This window comes from Theobroma cacao, chromosome 8, assembly GCF_053813885.1.
Source record: "Theobroma cacao isolate CCN51 chromosome 8, ASM5381388v1, whole genome shotgun sequence".
Taxonomy (NCBI): domain Eukaryota; kingdom Viridiplantae; phylum Streptophyta; class Magnoliopsida; order Malvales; family Malvaceae; genus Theobroma; species Theobroma cacao.
Genome location: NC_142646.1, coordinates 155545 through 172729, shown reverse-complemented (window position 1 = coordinate 172729; position 17185 = coordinate 155545). Strand labels below are relative to the sequence as shown.

The window sequence follows — 17185 nt, the reverse complement described above, 5'->3', positions numbered from 1 at the left end:
CTGCTGCGAATTTTGACGCTGGGACATGTCACTTTTGCTTCTCAGGTCCCATGGTTAGCCCCCAAGCAACTCTGCACCCAATCATTCCTAGTGTGCACGACTGTCTGCAACAACATAGACAAATAAGATAGAAAGAGCTCTTACTTAAATGGTTTTGCCTGGCAAAGAAAAAGAAAAGTTGTATTTGCAGTTAATAATCACCATGCTGGCTTTACATTTTCTCTTTTCTTTCACTTTCTCTTTTTCAACCCTGTCATTGACAAGGCTATGGGGGAAGAGAAAGAAAAACTGTTTGATAATTGACTTCATCAAAGGTCTATTTCTAGCTTTTAGCTGCTCATTATTTTTCCGATGCTTTTTTCAGTTAACTAATCTTCTTCTCTATTCTGCATTTTGGTGCCCCTGGTAAATTGAATAGACATAACTCTCTTTTACACAAATATTAGCCTTTATTCTTTTACAATAAGCAATGAAAAATATAAAATAAAGCCTAAACTTGTTGGAATTGAATTTGATTTTCTGGCCATCCACAATTTATTTATGAATGGTATAGTTCACTTTCAGCAACTGTAATTCTGATGTGATGTACAACATTGTTTTCTACTTTGACAATTGTGAGCATCTATGAGAAAGTTTGAAGAGTTTAAGATGCAGGGCAGCTCCACCAATCCTTAAGCTTCAAGCATCACCCTGAAATACAAGTGGCATCCTATCTTTTTCCACATAAGACATGGCAACCACTTTTTTTTCTTCTTTTGTTGTTCTGCAATTTGGAAAACAAAGACTTTCTCAAATCTTTATGGTTTCTTTGTACCCAAAAAGAAAAAATCTTTATGGTTTCTCTTTAATGATTTCCCCTTGAATTATGGCAATTATCTTTGGAATTATGACCAAGACTTTTTGTCAACTATTACCAAACAGGATGATTATTAAATTGATGATTGCTTTTATGTTTTATTCTGATACAGGGGGTGAATGATGGAGCATTAGTAACTATACTTTAGTGGGGCTTCTGCAGTTGAGTTATTGGTTTTAATTCTCACACTCTGTTTTGGGTGGTTGTAATATTGACATCCACTGTAAAGTCCTTTAGTGCTTGGTTCACCCCCCAAAATTAATAGCATTAAATGAAATTAATTATTTTTGTTTTAAATATATGTTCAGACAAAAGGTCGACATAGAGTTTTTCTTTTCTTTTCTTTTAAAAGAAAGAAAGAAAGAAAGAAAAAATTGGTATTTTGATGGCTATCCAGGAGTATGGAGGCCTCCCACTACTTTGCAGATGAAACATAATTTGGCTGGCAAAATGACAGGGAACGCATTCAAATCACAATCCCTTAAGATGAGAGTTTATGGCCAATGTTACTAATTTAAGTAGCTATAATTAAATAGATATAGAGTGCTAGCGTGACACCTAAGATGCCTAAAACAACTCAATCGCTACCTTACTTAAAAAAATATGAACCTCAAACAGAAATCCCATACGAAAATGAATAAAAATGTGAAGTCCCTACCATCAGAATAGGCTTGGCCAACATAACACAGGCAGTGGCCCCCCCATCCCATTGTATCATGGACTAGATAGCCTTTTTTTTTTCCAGGCCTAGAGATCATGCCTAATGAGACAAATTTTCAATGTGCAATGTTATGTTTTTTTTCTTCTCAACCAGAATGAGAAAGTCAATAAACTATTTCAGATACCTTTTATTTAAATACAGTGCATTCCTCTGAATAAAACACATTTTTAATGTATGTTCAATGTTCAAGCAAAGTTCTTGCCAAGGTATCAAGAACTCCTTTGTTTATACAAGAAAAAGGAAAGAAATTTGCCCTTTTTCCTGCATCCATGAAATGATTGCGTTTGCATAGAATTCCAGCCGAGTAGATTTTACATGGGATTAACTGTCAAGTGGACAAAAAACTACCAACACGTACATATCGAAAAATCATGTTCCTTATTTTCTTGCCACGTTTCTCAAACTCTTGTTGCACATGCTCCGCCTTTGCTCGAGTCCCAAATGCTGAATTTGTCTCCTAAATCCAGATATCGGACAACATACAGTAAAAACAATGAAAGCGGCCCCCAAGGAGAAGTTGGACTTGTGGCTTTCTAGAAGGTCTAACAGGTTTTACAACTTACAAACAAGCCCGATAACCCCCTCTCCTCTCTCTCTCTCTCCTTTGAAACAAAAAATGAATCAATAAACGCGTTTTTTAATGAGGAAGGATTGTCGGTTCACATTAATTAAAGAATGGACCATAAGTAAAGGAAACGTTAATGCCCATATATCCCACGAAATGGTTCCTCTCCTTTACTACTTTACTGTTTGCTTACACCATCGCTCCTGCCTTTCTTGAACCAGTCTTAGTCCACGCTTGCCTTGCCGTCTCTTTCTCCTTATAGTTTCTTCCTCTTTTTCATTAGCCTTTTATTCACGAAATACGTTTTCAGAAACAAAAACCCAGCAGCCGTAGAGAATAAGCTAATACAGGTTGAGAAAAAGAGATGATTGAATGGAAACATGTAGCGGCGGTGGCGATGACCATCGGAATACTTGTGACCCTTTTGGTTGTGTTTATATGGAGGTGGTGTTACCACAAAGAGCGTAAAGATGTTGTTGATCAGAACCGGGCTGCTAGGACTGAAAATTTTCAAGACGGGATTGCTAGACTTCACCAGGCGAGTCTACATCGCCGGTTTGATTTAGATAGCAAGAGAAGAGGAAATTACTATGTTTTTCGACGTGGGGCATCAGCAAAACCTTTGTTTAATTGGGCTGATCATCCATCTCTTATCACAGATGCAGTTGAAAATGGATGGTCTCGATTTGGCTTCACAGGCTACATGTCATCCCAGTCTACAAGATCAAGCCTGTTGGGGCTATGTGCAGCTGGTGATTATGGAAAAGGACATGATATAGAGATAAACTGGGAAGTATGTCAGGGATCAGCAGATTTCATGCAAAAGATTAGGCTGAATTCTGGGTCAAGGAAGGGGACTATGGGTCATCATTCCATGGCTGCAGCATCTGTTATTAGAACAGCTTTGCCTCTACCGGGGCCTCCTTTGGGGAATTCTGCTTTCCCTCAAGAGGCCTATTTTGAGATCACGATTTTGTATTGCCGTGGAGATGATCATGACTCGAGAGGCAAGCTGAAGGAAGGTGAGAGGACAAAACTCATCCAGGAAACTTACAATGCAAAAGCAAATTCAGAATCTTTAGTCCATGTTATAAGCGGTCATGATATTAAGATTGAGGAATTAAAGCTTGCAACTAAAGATGATGAAGGCAAAGGTGATTCAGTGATGTTATCCGTGGGACTAACTGTAGGTGGCTCTCTTCCTTTGAAGCTTCCTGGTAGCTATCCAGGATCCATCGGTTTCAATTCGGATGGTTCTGTCTATCTAGATGGTAACAAATTTTCTTCAATATTACTTTCTATCAAATCTCTAATTACCATTTTTTTATGTTAATGTCGATTAAGCACAGTCCATTTATAGATGAAATAGTAGTTCACAAGTTAGAACTGTGGCTAGCAATAAAAAAGTGGCAACCCGCCAATGAATAAAGCTCTCATGCTAAAAGTTATCCAAAATTAGCCGGAGCCTCGAAGTAATTGAAAAAAAGGCCCACTGCCACATGGTCATGAATTATGTATAGAGAAGCATTATTTTATTAGTTAGGCTAAGACCACTTAATCAGTTAATCGTGCCACCCTTCACTGTATCAGGAGTAGGTATGGAGCTGTTGACTCAAAAAAAATGTATCAGGTTCCTCTAATTTATTGCTGTATTATCTGTACCAATAAAATTTAGGCTAAGCAGTTCAACTTTCATGGTTCTAAGTCACTTCTTTATGCAACTTCTTTCCTTCTCTTTTTGAGTTGTGATCAGCACTTCCAAGTCTTCAACCCGTGCTTTATTCTATTCCAGGAATTAAACTTGTGTTTGGATCTGAGAAAGAAGACTGGGGGAAAACAGAGAAGGTGATAGGTTGCGGTTTCGATCCTAGGCAAAAGAAAGTGTTTTTCACATTAGACTCCGAGCTGGTACATGTAATAAATTGCAAGTCTGAGGAATATGGGACTCCCCTTTATCCAAGTCTTGCGGCAAACGCTGATGTTTTGGTTCTGGTTAATTTTGGACAAAGTGCCTTTGCATATGCTCCAGCGAATGGACAACGGACACCAAATCCGTGCTTCATTGGCCCTCTTGTAAATTCCCCTGCTGCTGCTCTTGGCTATGAAGACAGCAAAGAGCTATTTTCAATGGGAAGAATTGATTCCCAATGGCTTAACAGATGCACAACTAAAGGCAGCCACAACGTTGGCAATAATTATCCAACAACAGATTTTGATGAGGAGTCTGAGGCTGATTTGTTTGAAATCGTCTTGGATAACAACGGAAGATCCCCCAACACAGTATTGTAGCTACAAGACTGACAATTTTTGGCAACGAGTGTCTCCAAGTTATCTCGGTTTTGGCATTGAATGAAGTATTTCTTGTGAGAGGCGTGGATTTGGTGTACATGAACACACACTAGAGTTTCAGTAGGAGAGAATAGTTGAACCTCTGCAATATTTAGCAGCTTGTTCATCTTCAAAATACCTAGACACAAACAGGTTTTATGAGGAATTGAGAAGGAAAATACTTGAATTCTCTTTAAGCTTTTACAATGCGCACCTAACCTTTGGCCTTGTATAGTTTTTTACTTGTCATGGTATGTAATTTACTTTGTATAGAATCAATAGCATTTGTTCATTTTTTGCTTCTCTTGGCCTACAGTTTACGCTCAAACTCCGTAACATGAGCGTTTTGGTGTAGCAAAACTGAACTTACAGAGTCGTTTAATGATAGTCAAAAAGACCAAAAAGAAGACAGAACAGAAGGGGATAAAGAAAACAGACAAATCTCCTGGAAGGGCAAGAGGCAAAAAGATGAGATGCCAAGTATCAACCTCACCCACCGTTAAATATGCACAAAACAAAGAGGAGAACATATATTGTCAAACATGCTAGTGCCGCGTCAAATTTTTGTTGGTGAAGGGGTCAAATTTCAAGATTAGATTGTTTCAGAATACAAACATTGCATGCTCCCAAGTCATGGAATCATCACATTTATTATAATGTCAACAACAACAACAACTTGAGAGAAGTCTGACCATTTAAAACTCCACATCCAAGGTTGCTTGCTTGCTTGGAGGAATGTCAAAAACCCACCATTCAACCTATGACAGCTGCGTTGAAGAAGAAAAACAGGCCTGCTATATATCATTGTTTGAAAATGGACTAACCGTAAGTGCAAAAGCTGTGGATTTGGCGATTGTATATATCTATATTTGGGCAGGAAAGCAAACAAAAATATATATGTTCATGATGACAGAGAAGAAAGAATATATTCTATTAACTTAAAGATTGAATCCTGCAACAAGAAAAGTAAAAAAGAAGACTATATATGTTTATGGCTATTTTGGTGTTCTCTTCTAGAGTTTTGAAATCTATGAGCAAGGTAGCTATATGGTTAAATTTGTCAAATTTCTGCTTTAGCGTATCAGTGGTTGAAGTGTTTGGAAATTTAGGGTGGGTTGACTTGAATAAATAAATAGTAATAATAGCACTAGCAGTACACTAACGGTCCTTATGAGTGAACTGAGCCATGGGTTAGATTATAAACCTTTTTGACCCGCCAAACGCAGCAAGAATTTTCACCCAAAAACAAAACTTTCTCGTTTGTTGCTTCTTAATTCGTATTTTCTTTCTTGGGTCAAGCTCAAAGTTGTTCCTCATTATCCAAATATTTATATTCATCTAATTACTTGTTGTGCTCGAGTTTTCGCAGTCTCGCTTCCTGCCATCAAGCTGCAATAATCAAATATTTACCTGTTTAAAAATTAAATCATGATAAATAAATTAAAGCCTTTCGATTTCGATCAATATTCTTCCCACGAATTTTTTTTAAAATTTTTTGTTTTGAATTATTGATGTTTATACTAGTACTTTTTAAACAATCCTAAACATTTTGTTAAATAAAAATTTTAAAAGAATCCATATCGTATCCTGTTGAGTTTTGCTGCGTGGGCAACATGCGTGGCTGTCGTCTCAAGAGTATTCCATGCCACTCTGGTCTGGTATGGTGCTTTAAAAGCTTCCATCTGTTGGTAAAAGGCCTGTAAAGAATATATATCAGTTCCAGCACTTAACCGACTCTTCCTGCAGTGCCAAGAGCCCACGGCCATGCTATGGCTGTTCTAACCCAATGGCCTCGAGCCCACGGCTGTGGCTGTTTCGGCCTTTGAACCCATGGAAGCAAAAGAGATTCAATTTCAATCAAATACCGCTGCCCAATAAGGCATATGGCCCTTTGGGATGAACAAGTGTCCTTCAAAATAAGAAGCAAATTCGGGGAGGGAAACACTGGAAGGGCGGATGGGTACCTAACTCATCAACTTTAATTTGCTACCCAACGAGACGTCATATTCAGATGATGTGTCACCTGAATCGTGACTAGGCAGGGGCCAGGGGCTGTGACACCACGGTGGGCATCGTTACCTACCGTATTGGAACCAAAGGAAGTATCCACGCTATTACTATCATTATTAATCTTAAAATCCAATTGTACCAAAAAGAATGCGCCAATTAGTGGTAGGTACCGCTGTCTTTAAGAGATATTGTACAGACAATATCAGCAATGGACCATTTCATTCAATGGTTGGGTCCTATTGCCTTGTGAGTCCATAGCTTGAATCAAAACTATACTCTATTAGAGCCACTTGCTTAATCTGGTAATCCTTGAATATTTTTTATTCGTCCAGCTCCGTGAAGCGAATCCAAACGGGAGAACACGTATCGCCAACATAGTCCACCGGTTCCAAGAGAGGTAGGCTACCATACGCTTAAATGTGACACTTGATTGACCCGTTATTATGGCTTCTATTTTTAAGGATGGTTTACCAGGTCCTTTGGTTTTAAGGTGTTGATGATACCCTAATATCAGGAAAACAGCCAATTTTCTTTACCTTTAACATTAGAGTTTGAATTTTTTATTTTACCTTCAAATTTTCAATCTCTACGCAAAACCTCTGTGTCTTCCAATTTGAGAATCCACCATGGGAACAGAAGATGGAAAAATACATGCAATGTTTCTTCCCTACATGGCACCAGGCCACATGATGCCAATGGTAGATGCGGCCAGGCTACTAGCTGCAGCTGCTGGCACCAAGGTCACCATAATTGTCACTGCCATGAATGCCCTTCGCATCAAAAACGCCATTGATGGAGATGTCCAATCTGGCCATCAGATTTCACTTGAAATTCTCTCTTTCCCTGGCGCTCAAGTCGGCTTACCTGAAGGCTGCGAAAACATGATATCCACCCCAACACCAGAAATGTCCATGAAACTCTTCCATGCCATCGAATTGCTGCAACCAAACATTGAAAAGCTTTTCCGTGAAGACCACCCTAACTGCATAATCTCCGACAGTCTCTTCCCATGGACTTTGGATGCTGCCAATGATCTTGGCATACCAAGGATCGCCTTTAATGGTAGTGGATTCTTCAATCTTTGTGTCACTGACAGTATTATACGTTATCAACCTCAGAAGAACGTCAAATCCGAGACAGAAGCGTTCGTTGTTCCAGGACTTCCAGATGAAGTAAAACTCACAAGTTCACAAGTGCCAGATATTTATAGGACCAGAACTACCTTCTCTGAGTTATTTGACAAGCTAAAGGAATCCGAGAGGAATAGCTTTGGGGTGTTGATGAACAGTTTTTATGAGTTAGAGCCTGCTTACGCAGATCATTGCAAGAAAGTTATGGGAATCAAGACTTGGCACATTGGCCCTGTATCTCTCTACAATAGAGATACCGATGATAAAGGTGAAAGAGGGGACAAGGCTTCTGTTTCCAAATACGCTTGCCTTAGTTGGCTTGATTGCAAGAAACCCAAATCCGTTCTTTACATCTGCTTTGGAAGCCTAACCAGATTCAGCAAAAATCAAACAACAGAGATTGCTTACGCACTTGAGGCTTCGGGCTACTCATTCATGTGGGTTGTTGGGAAAGTCTTAAAAACAGACGACGGTGATTGCAAAAAGCAACAGCAAGAATTACCAGAAGGATTTGAAGACAAAATGAAAGAAAACGGACAAGGATTAATCATAACGGGATGGGCACCCCAAGTGCTGATACTTGATCATCCAGCTATTGGAGGTTTTTTGACGCATTGTGGTTGGAACTCTATACTCGAAGGAGTTAGTGCAGGTGTACCATTCATCACATGGCCGATCTTTGCAGAGCAATTCTTCAATGAAAAGCTTGTGACGCAGGTGCTCAATTTTGGAGTAGCGGTGGGCAATGAGGTTTGGAAAGCTTGGGCAACAGAGGAATCACCGTCCATAACGAACAGAGATGATATTCTAAAGGCGATTGATGCGGTTATGGGCAATACGGGTGAGGCAACAGAGATGCGCAGAAGAGCAAAACGACTTGGAGAATTGGCAAAGAGAGCCATTGAAGAAGGCAATTCATCATACAATGACATGAAAAATTTGATTGAGGATATCAGAATGTACAAAACAGGAACTAGTGGCTGAGCAAAGCTTGGAGAATTACAAAAGAAAGATGATGAAGGCGGGAATTCATCTTAAAGACGAGGAAGGTTTGATTGGGGATGTCATATTGTACAAAACAAACTAATGCGTATTTTATTTCTTTTCTTTTTTGAGACTGGTAATAAAAGAGTTTTAAGTAAAAAAGGGTCGCATAGAAGCCTGCAGATGTAATAAGGTTTTCTCTGGATAGAATAAGCACTTTTAATGCTTCTGCATTTTTTGAGACTTGAGAAAAATTACTCCTTGAAAGGTTTGTGAATTGCTATGTAGAAAAAGATTTTGAGCTATTATGTCATCTTTAAGAAAGGAGCAAATGTCAAACTAGAGCATTTTGGAGGAGAATGTCCTGTTTGATAAAAATTGCACAAAGATAACGAATTGTCACTTCAATAAAAGCTCTGATTTTCTCAGTCTATTACCAACAGCCAACGAATCCCCAACAATATCAGCACACTTCAACCAGAGGTAAAGAGAGACAACATTTAGTCTCCAAAATCTATTAGCTTATAAATCTTAAATGGTTTTTTTTTTCTGTCACTAATTTATAATGTGGACAAAGTCACAGGTGCTCGACTAGAATTGCACATCTTGCCAAGATGCTTAACATAAATGAAGCTAAATGTATAGCTAAATGCCATAATAGTCTCATCACGTCTGCTGATCGAGCACATAGCTAGAGACAGGGTGGATATTGCTTGGCTTGCTGTTGAACCCTTTTCCGATACTCATCTAAGTTCTGCAGTAGCCAATATTGCATTAGTACAAAAAGATAAAAGTTTCCTCTCTTCTATAACAGGCTATTAACAGCAACAGAAATTATTAAAAAGCAAACTTTGGTTATTTTGAGGGGAATGCTAATTACCGAGACATAGAGCTGATACCACTCAGTTTGTGCAGGATCGCTTGCATTGGGTTGATCAAGCAAATCTTGAATGCCCACCAAAATTTGCTTTATAGTAATGGCTGGTTTCCACCCCTTTTAGGAGGAAAATTAGGAAATAGAAAAACAATAAGCCCATCAGAAATGAGATCCATGCTTTCTTGTCGATCAACCATAAATGAGAAACCCCCAGCAAAATAATATGCATTTACATCAAAGACGGTCTCGAGTACTTACGTTGTCCTCGTTGAGGATAGACAGACATACAGTTCCAGAAGGACAAACATTAGGATGGAGGAAGCCTTGTGGAAACTTGCAGTTAGGGGGTTTGCTAGGGTAGTCCTCACTGAAGTGGAGAGTAAGAGGAAAGTAGCCACCGTCCCAATCAGTCTGCAAAATTGCAAAGGCTAGTAGAGGTGAAAACATGCCGCAATGAACTATAAGCACTTAAAAGGAGAAAAGATCGCACTTGATTGATGCTGCAGAATAGTTGTCATCTAATTAATACTACTGGAAATGATTTCTCAAAATCAATTTGATGAGAGGTTTTGTTTCCGAACTATTGAGTGTGACAAAAGAAAAGGGAAAGCATTTTGACTTCCAAGGTCTACCATGCTTCCTTAACTAAAACTCTCATTGAATAGAAGTGTGTTATTAATTAAGTTGAAGCATCAAGTTGTTCCTCAGTATTTGAACCGAATGCCTTGGCTAGCTTTCCAATGCAAAATATGGAACTCACTGAAAAAGCAGAAAACGGTAAAAGTTTGTATACAATCAGTGTCTAACCTTTAATCATACGGATTATCCATTTCAATCACGAATTTGAATATCCTGGTACATAACTGCTAAAACCATAGAAATTCCAGAACACACAAATGGCATACTTAGTAATGAAAAACATATGATCATTAACCTAAAACCTATTTAAGACTGACCCCTTTTTTGCCGGGAATAATACAGTGCCAAAGCATCATATTCACGGACCCATCTAGCGCAGTCTCAGGCTTAGCCACAAAACCCTTCAAAATAATAATAAATAGTAATTGAAAAAAGAAGAAGACAAATTGATTAATAAAGTGTTGAAAGAAAAGAAAAGAGAAGCAAAGGAAGAAGAAGATGTGAGAGGGGAGAGAGGTACGTGGGGGTGATTTTTGCGCCAGGCTTTTCGTTCCTCTGTAAGACGGCTACGTGCGATGCCACCCGACATGGCGTTGCGAAGATCTTTGTCTTCCTCTACGAAATTTCTCTTCTGTGTGCACAGATTGGCTTCCCATTTTTAGTTTTAAAGTTGACTTGGAACCTTCTATTCCTTGTAACATTTCCTTACCTAAAGTGCCGTCAATTTTTTGTTTTATGAACAAGGAAATTTATTTTTTTATTAAGAAGAGGTGGGATTTTTATTTATTATTTTTGGTAATAAAGGAGATTTGACTCTATCATTTTGAAGAGTGTACCTATCAATGGCAAAAAATCTGAGACTATTTTTATTCCCTTTCGTCATTTTCTAGGTTTTATTATATTTTCTGAATGCACAAGTCAAAAAAGCTTTAAGAACATGTGCTACAATTGATGGGTAATTTGCACGTGGTCATGATGTAGATGGACGGTGTCGGTGGTGAATATCTCAACAGTAAATGATTTGAAACTAATTATCCAGCCCAGCCCAAGTCATTGGTTCTAATATTAATTTCAATTTTTGAGTATGTTTAGCTTAGTTCTTTTTAACTTAAAAATTATTATAAAGTTCTTATAAAATATAATAATTTTTAAAATTAAGTTAAAATTATTTGATAAATTTACTTTTTATAAATAAGTTGTTAGGCAAAACAACGCATATAAACTCTAATTTTAGTTAAAATTACCATAAAAAGTATTTAATAAATAATTTTTTATTAATCAGAAATTTTTTTGTTCAAAATAAAAAATATTAACTTTATTTTTTATCTATTTAAAATAAAATTTTGAAAAATATAAAAAAGATTTTTATATAACATAAAGTTTATAATTAATAATAAATCATAAAAAAAATAAAAGAAAGCAATGAGTCTACTACTAAAACCCTTAATCCGAACAATGAGAACTCAAAAGAGAAAAAGAGAAGTCTAAGGTGGTAGTAATAATTTAGGAAAATCACCTTTAGCTATTGATGTCCTTACAAACAAAGTTCACCTCGATGAACAATATTATCTCAACAACTATAATCAACAAATATTATATTAATTTTCATCTAATTTATCTCAGCAACTATTGATCTATTTGATTAATTATTTCAATCATAATCATTAAATATTATATGCATCATAAAGAAGTTAAGAATATATAAACATTATATAATTGTCATATCAAACAATAAACTAAGAAATATCAACTAATAAAGAGAGTTTTCAAAGTAAAAAAAAAAACGATAGAAAATAAAATGAAAAAGAAAATAGAAAGAGAAAGAAGAAATAATACTTGAATACACTTTTGAATTTTAGATCTTCTTTTTTCTTAATTTTTATAAGAACAAAAAGAAAACCCTAGAATGATGATTTGCAAAAAGAAAGAGAGGAGAGGGAGATCGATAGGGAGAGAGGAAGGAAGTATTTTTTAAGAGAGAATCTTTTTGGAAAAAAATAACCCTCCTAATAAGCTGGTGTGATTTTTTTTTTTTTTTAAAAAAAAGCTCCTAATTGGAGCTTTGTTTAAGCTCTTTTTTTAGATTTTATTTTTTAAAAAAAATTTCTTTTTTTAAAAAAATTTTTTCACGAAATATTGTTTAACTCAACTCTTACTTTTAAGCAATAGATAAATTAAAAATAAATTAAATCAAACAGACGCTTTATATATGTTTTTTCTTCTTCTCATTTTTCCTTGGATGGACCACTTTGAAGATATTGATATGGTCTCTTCTCCTTGGGTTGGGTCAATGGGCAATGTGTAGAGGGTCACAATTTAGATAGGCTTGACCCGTATCAGGAATTCCCATGGTAAGTTTCACCTAAAATTCTCAGGCCATATAGGCCTAAAATATGAAATGCCTGATCATTTTTTTGGCCATTAACCCCATCCTCATTCAACAACCTACTTTTCTTTCCCAAAAATCAAATAATTTGATCGTAATTTTATTTCCAAAATACCTTTTCCTTTTTTAAGTCAAATAAAATGAGTAGTCTCTAATCAAAGTCAATAATAGTAACAAGGTTTTAATTGGAGTTGCACATGATTTGACATATAAATTCACCTGTTTTGACCAGTAGATAGTCTTCTCATTTCCTAATTGCATCTCATTCATTGCAAAATTTAAACAATTTTATATAATCTAATCGGATTCTGGACAAGGCTATAATAAAAAACAATGGATGTACATGTTATCTTTCAAGCTTAGTTTTTCATTTGAGTTATGTTATGGACGTAAATAAGTTATTTCCTGATCTCATAGATTCAATTGCATGAGAATTATAACAAAAATTTTACATGATTTAATCAAAGTCACAATGAGAATAACTTGTTGATTTAAATATTTTAATGACTATAATTAAGGCATACAAAAATTCTTGACAACTATCATGGAACTAAATCTATAAGATCAAAACTCAAGAAAAGAGCTCTAAAAGTTTAGTTGAACCCAACTCATTTTGTAGCCAAGAAAAGAAGAGAAAAAAGAAATTCACAAATGAATGGAAAAGATAGAGAGAAAATAGCATGGCCCTCAATTTGGCTGGAAAACTGTCGACTTTGTATGACTCTTGGCAGAGCCAATCATCAATGCATTTGAGTGTGATTTATGACTAGATATTAACAAAGGGAGCATCTTCTGAAGAGGAGCATACCCCACTACTCACCAAGCATATACCCCAGAGCCAGAGCACTAAATAAATAAAGAAACCACATCTAATTGGCAAAAATGAGGCATGCGCATGATGAAGCCCTACAACCCTGCACATGTTGTGTCTCCAACACATTGAAAGCTTTAAGATTATCATCACAGGTTTTACAATAAGATCTTTAGCAGCATTGTGGTTTTTGTTCAGGACAAAATTATGATGGTGGACAAAAAAACTAAAAGAAAACACAATATAGATTTGCTGATTGGCTTTCTGGTTGACACTAGAGGCTGAGTGTAATAATTATGCCTTAGGAATCATAACTTTTCTATGAAACCTTAGATCATGCTAAATATGTACTTGAAGGGATAAAAAAAAAACCCTGTGCACTGATTAACAGAACTGCGCGATTAGACAGCAGGATAGTCCAAATTAGGATAATGACTGTGCTAATGATTCTGGTAAATAAAGCGGAAGACTCGAGTGTGAAGAGTTTGCTTGCGAGAATGATAGAATGAAGGGGGACAGAAAGATTGGTGCTTGGATAAAAAGTAGGGATCGAGAATAATTTTTAGTGTTGTAAAGGAGGTGGGAGCATGTGATGCAAAGCTCCACATGGGGTAGAAAGCACCAGGACAGAAGGTGGGCTGGAGACTGGAGAAGATTGGAAGGCTGGGAATATTATAGAATTTATTGCCTATCTGCACAGTTGCAGCTAGCCTAGCTACTCATCTCTGAAATTCAGTGACCAAAACAATAAAAAGCTACCAGCTGCTTGCTTTGGTTTAAAAATGAGTTTAATTTACTCCAATCATGTGGTTGCCCTCATGGTCTAATGAGAATGCTCTGTTGGCTTCCAGTAATTTTAACTAGTTGATTAAATTGCCGAAAGCTGATCTGTGTGTTGACTGATTCCAAGAAGTTGGTTCACTCCTCTTGTTACTTTTCTTCTCTTTTCAAAAGGAGAATTGAACATGGGAGAACTTGCGTATTGGCAGCAGATTGGCTAGAAAATGAAGGTGCAAACTGGATGGATCAATTACGAGCAGAGGGCCAATTGGTTCAGATTTCTATCATTTCATATATAGTTGGTGTAATCATTCTTCATATTATTATAAGAAGATAGAAGCAAAGAAGGAAACAAGTGCAAGATTTATGGCCTTTGGCTGTTGTTGGTGTCCATTGGTTGTATGAGATTTCCACTGCCAGCAAGATGGGGAACAAAACTTTTGATTTTTGATTTTGCTCTTGCGTGCTTACTTTTAAGGAGGAACTTGCTCTGATCGTAGCAAATTGCATTCCCCTAGATCTTTCCTTATGTATAAAAACTATAGGTAAAATGTTTCCAAGACAACATGAATGGGCTGAATGCACAAGGCGAGTCCATTCCTGTATTGCTCGAAGCTTCATGGCGGAATGAACATGAAAGGTATTTCTGGTGTCGATACAAGGGATGTATGTTCGACATATTTGGTGAAGTAACGTAGTCTATACTTGTAATACGGATAATGTACCGTTGTGCAATTAATGATTGTTTCACGGAATCAGGTTCTGAGCTATGACAAGACAGGTAAAGGTGCAATAGCAACACAGATACGTGTAGAGAAAACCAACATAATTGGTCGGACATAAAACAGCAACATATGGAGCTTTTTCAATCACATTGGTTGGTAGAGTGACATCACAGTATACAAAGACAAGTGTATTTCAAAGGTGCTGCTTCCATAGACGATAGTCAAAATGTTAAATTATACATAACGGTGACAAAGGAATGTGTATTTTTGAACCCTTGTCAAGGTTTGGTAAGATGGAGTGATCAGTTCATATAGAGGAAATCTCAAGATAACAAGTTCTACTCAATGTCACAACATACACTCTTGTGATAAAATAATCCCCTCTTAAAGAAGGACAAAAAAAGTGGGGCTTTCTTTAGTTGCTTGGTCTTGCTTGCAATCTAACGGTCGAATTGGAAAAAATCCAGTGAATGGTGAGTTAGGTTGAGGAAAAGGAAACTTCGGGTTAGGGTTTTTGCATCTTTTTCTCCCTGTTTTCCCTTGTTTCTTCCTTGTGACTGAAGCTGTTGTACATGTGCCTGGACGATCACAAGTTTGCTTAACTTACAGTCTACCGCATCAATAAAAGGCAACCAAGCAAAGCAAACGGTCAACAATTTTCTTTTTAAATAATGATAAATGTCTAAATTGTTAGCTAAATGGGGTCATTTGTTATAACCTAATCCTATAAAATAAAAGTCCAACCAAAAATAAAAAGCATTGCGCCAAAACCTTTTCGATAAAAAATCCTTGTCAGCCATTGTATTACCAGTAACTGATGGGAAATATTCCTCATATTCCCTCTTTCAAGATGATGGGGGCGTTGGTTAGATTGTGCTAGTTATTCCATGGGAATAGATGGATAGATAGATATATATATTGTTGACATGATTTTTCAGCTACGGCCCACTAGAGCAGGACACAACACGCTCCTTTGGGATGGTGGGCAGATCTTTTCAAGGCCCCCCCTCCTTTTTTTTTTTTTTTTTTCATTTTTTATGCATTTGGTGAAAGCAAGTTTTTACTAAGAACAAAAACAGAACAACAGGGCATCCTATCGCAGCAACTCTTTCTTAGCATGATGGTAAGAGTTTCTTTTTTTTCTTTTTTAAATTTTTAACACAACCCTTGTACCCAAAAAAGTGAGAGTTTAAAGGCACAAGCTACATATAACAATGGTAACTCGAATTTAAGGGTGTAAAAAACTTTCGAAAAAGGCCTAAGACATACCTTTGTGTATCCTAATGACGCTAAATACCTAAGCTAGTATCAAGATGCATGCAGCCAAGCGGCCCTGCAATGGAACCTTCAATTCTAACGTTGCTGTCAAGGTAACTAAGTGACATACCTATTTGGTTCAAGAAAAAACAAGAGAGGGGAATTATTAGCCCTTCATTTTGATGCTACATTGATACTTGATACTACTTGTATCTAGAACTTCTGTAATATTTATTGAGCACCTTTTTAACACTCAGCGATGCAACCACCACCGGCATTTAGCTGGTATACTATACCTTTGAATAGGGGCTTCAGCTTGCCTAATCCCTCCAACCGCATCACATCCTACTAATTAAAGGCTTCAAAAGAATGAGGACTTTGCTCTGTTTTTCTTTTTCAACATTGATTACAGGAATGAAGCCAAGCTGGTAGGCATTTTCTGGTTGTTTTTGGTTTAAGATTCTTCGCTCTTATTCAAGACCCTTTAATTTGGATTCAAACATTTTTATAGTTTATGCAATTTATTATAAAGGTTTTTACAACTCATTCAAGCAAAAAAACAAAAACTCAAGTTTGACTTTGAACATTGAAGTTCCTTGTGACACGCATAATTAGCTAAATATTTGCTTCTATAAGCAGATATATTTTGACTGTAAAGCAAATCTGGATTCAGAAACCATGGAAAAGGCATTTCTAAATCTAACATGAATTTTAAATATGCCTAGTAGATATTAATGGGGACGAATCATATCGAGTACAATTCTATCTAACATATGAACTAAAAAACATTACCATACTAAAACAGAGCATTGTAAAAGTCAAATTAATGCAAATTTGAACATGATGGGTTCTTGATTTTATATCCAAAAGTGAGGAGGCTTATTTCATTTACCAACTCCTTCACCCCCCAACTTTCCTTTTTTTGCTTCACTAAAAGGCTTTAATATCTCCTCCAAAAATGAATATGGATGCATGGATTTAGTCACTAATAATAATAATAATAGTATACTACTATCATTCATGAAAGGAAACCTTTTTTTCCATAGTTGCACTTTATGAAGTGGTAAGCGGAAGTCTAATCTCTCCAAGTGACCACAACAAAAGCCAAGGAGAAGA

At 36.6% G+C, this 17185-nt stretch overlaps 3 protein-coding genes across 3 annotated transcripts; 2 read left to right on the top strand and 1 right to left on the bottom strand.

The window, feature by feature from the left end:
• Positions 1 to 2274: 2274 nt before the first annotated feature.
• Positions 2275 to 4771, top strand: LOC18591155 (uncharacterized). Its single transcript, XM_018125353.2, has 2 exons — positions 2275 to 3413; positions 3935 to 4771. Exons 1-2 carry the CDS (start codon positions 2507 to 2509, stop codon positions 4429 to 4431), a joined length of 1404 nt encoding a protein of 467 aa, XP_017980842.1. The 5' UTR covers positions 2275 to 2506; the 3' UTR covers positions 4432 to 4771.
• Positions 4772 to 6807: 2036 nt separating this feature from the next.
• LOC18591154 (scopoletin glucosyltransferase-like) lies at positions 6808 to 8827 on the top strand. Its single transcript, XM_007017107.3, has one exon. It carries the CDS (start codon positions 7107 to 7109, stop codon positions 8592 to 8594), a length of 1488 nt encoding a protein of 495 aa, XP_007017169.2. The 5' UTR covers positions 6808 to 7106; the 3' UTR covers positions 8595 to 8827.
• A 156-nt stretch (positions 8828 to 8983) lies between these two features.
• LOC18591151 (SUMO-conjugating enzyme SCE1-like) lies at positions 8984 to 10778 on the bottom strand. Its single transcript, XM_007017105.3, has 5 exons — positions 10631 to 10778; positions 10428 to 10511; positions 9730 to 9882; positions 9475 to 9588; positions 8984 to 9348 (listed from the first exon to the last, which is right to left on the bottom strand). The coding sequence occupies exons 1-5, from the start codon at positions 10697 to 10699 to the stop codon at positions 9286 to 9288; spliced, it is 483 nt and encodes a 160-aa protein (XP_007017167.2). The 5' UTR covers positions 10700 to 10778; the 3' UTR covers positions 8984 to 9285.
• Between the last annotated feature and the right edge of the window lie 6407 nt (positions 10779 to 17185).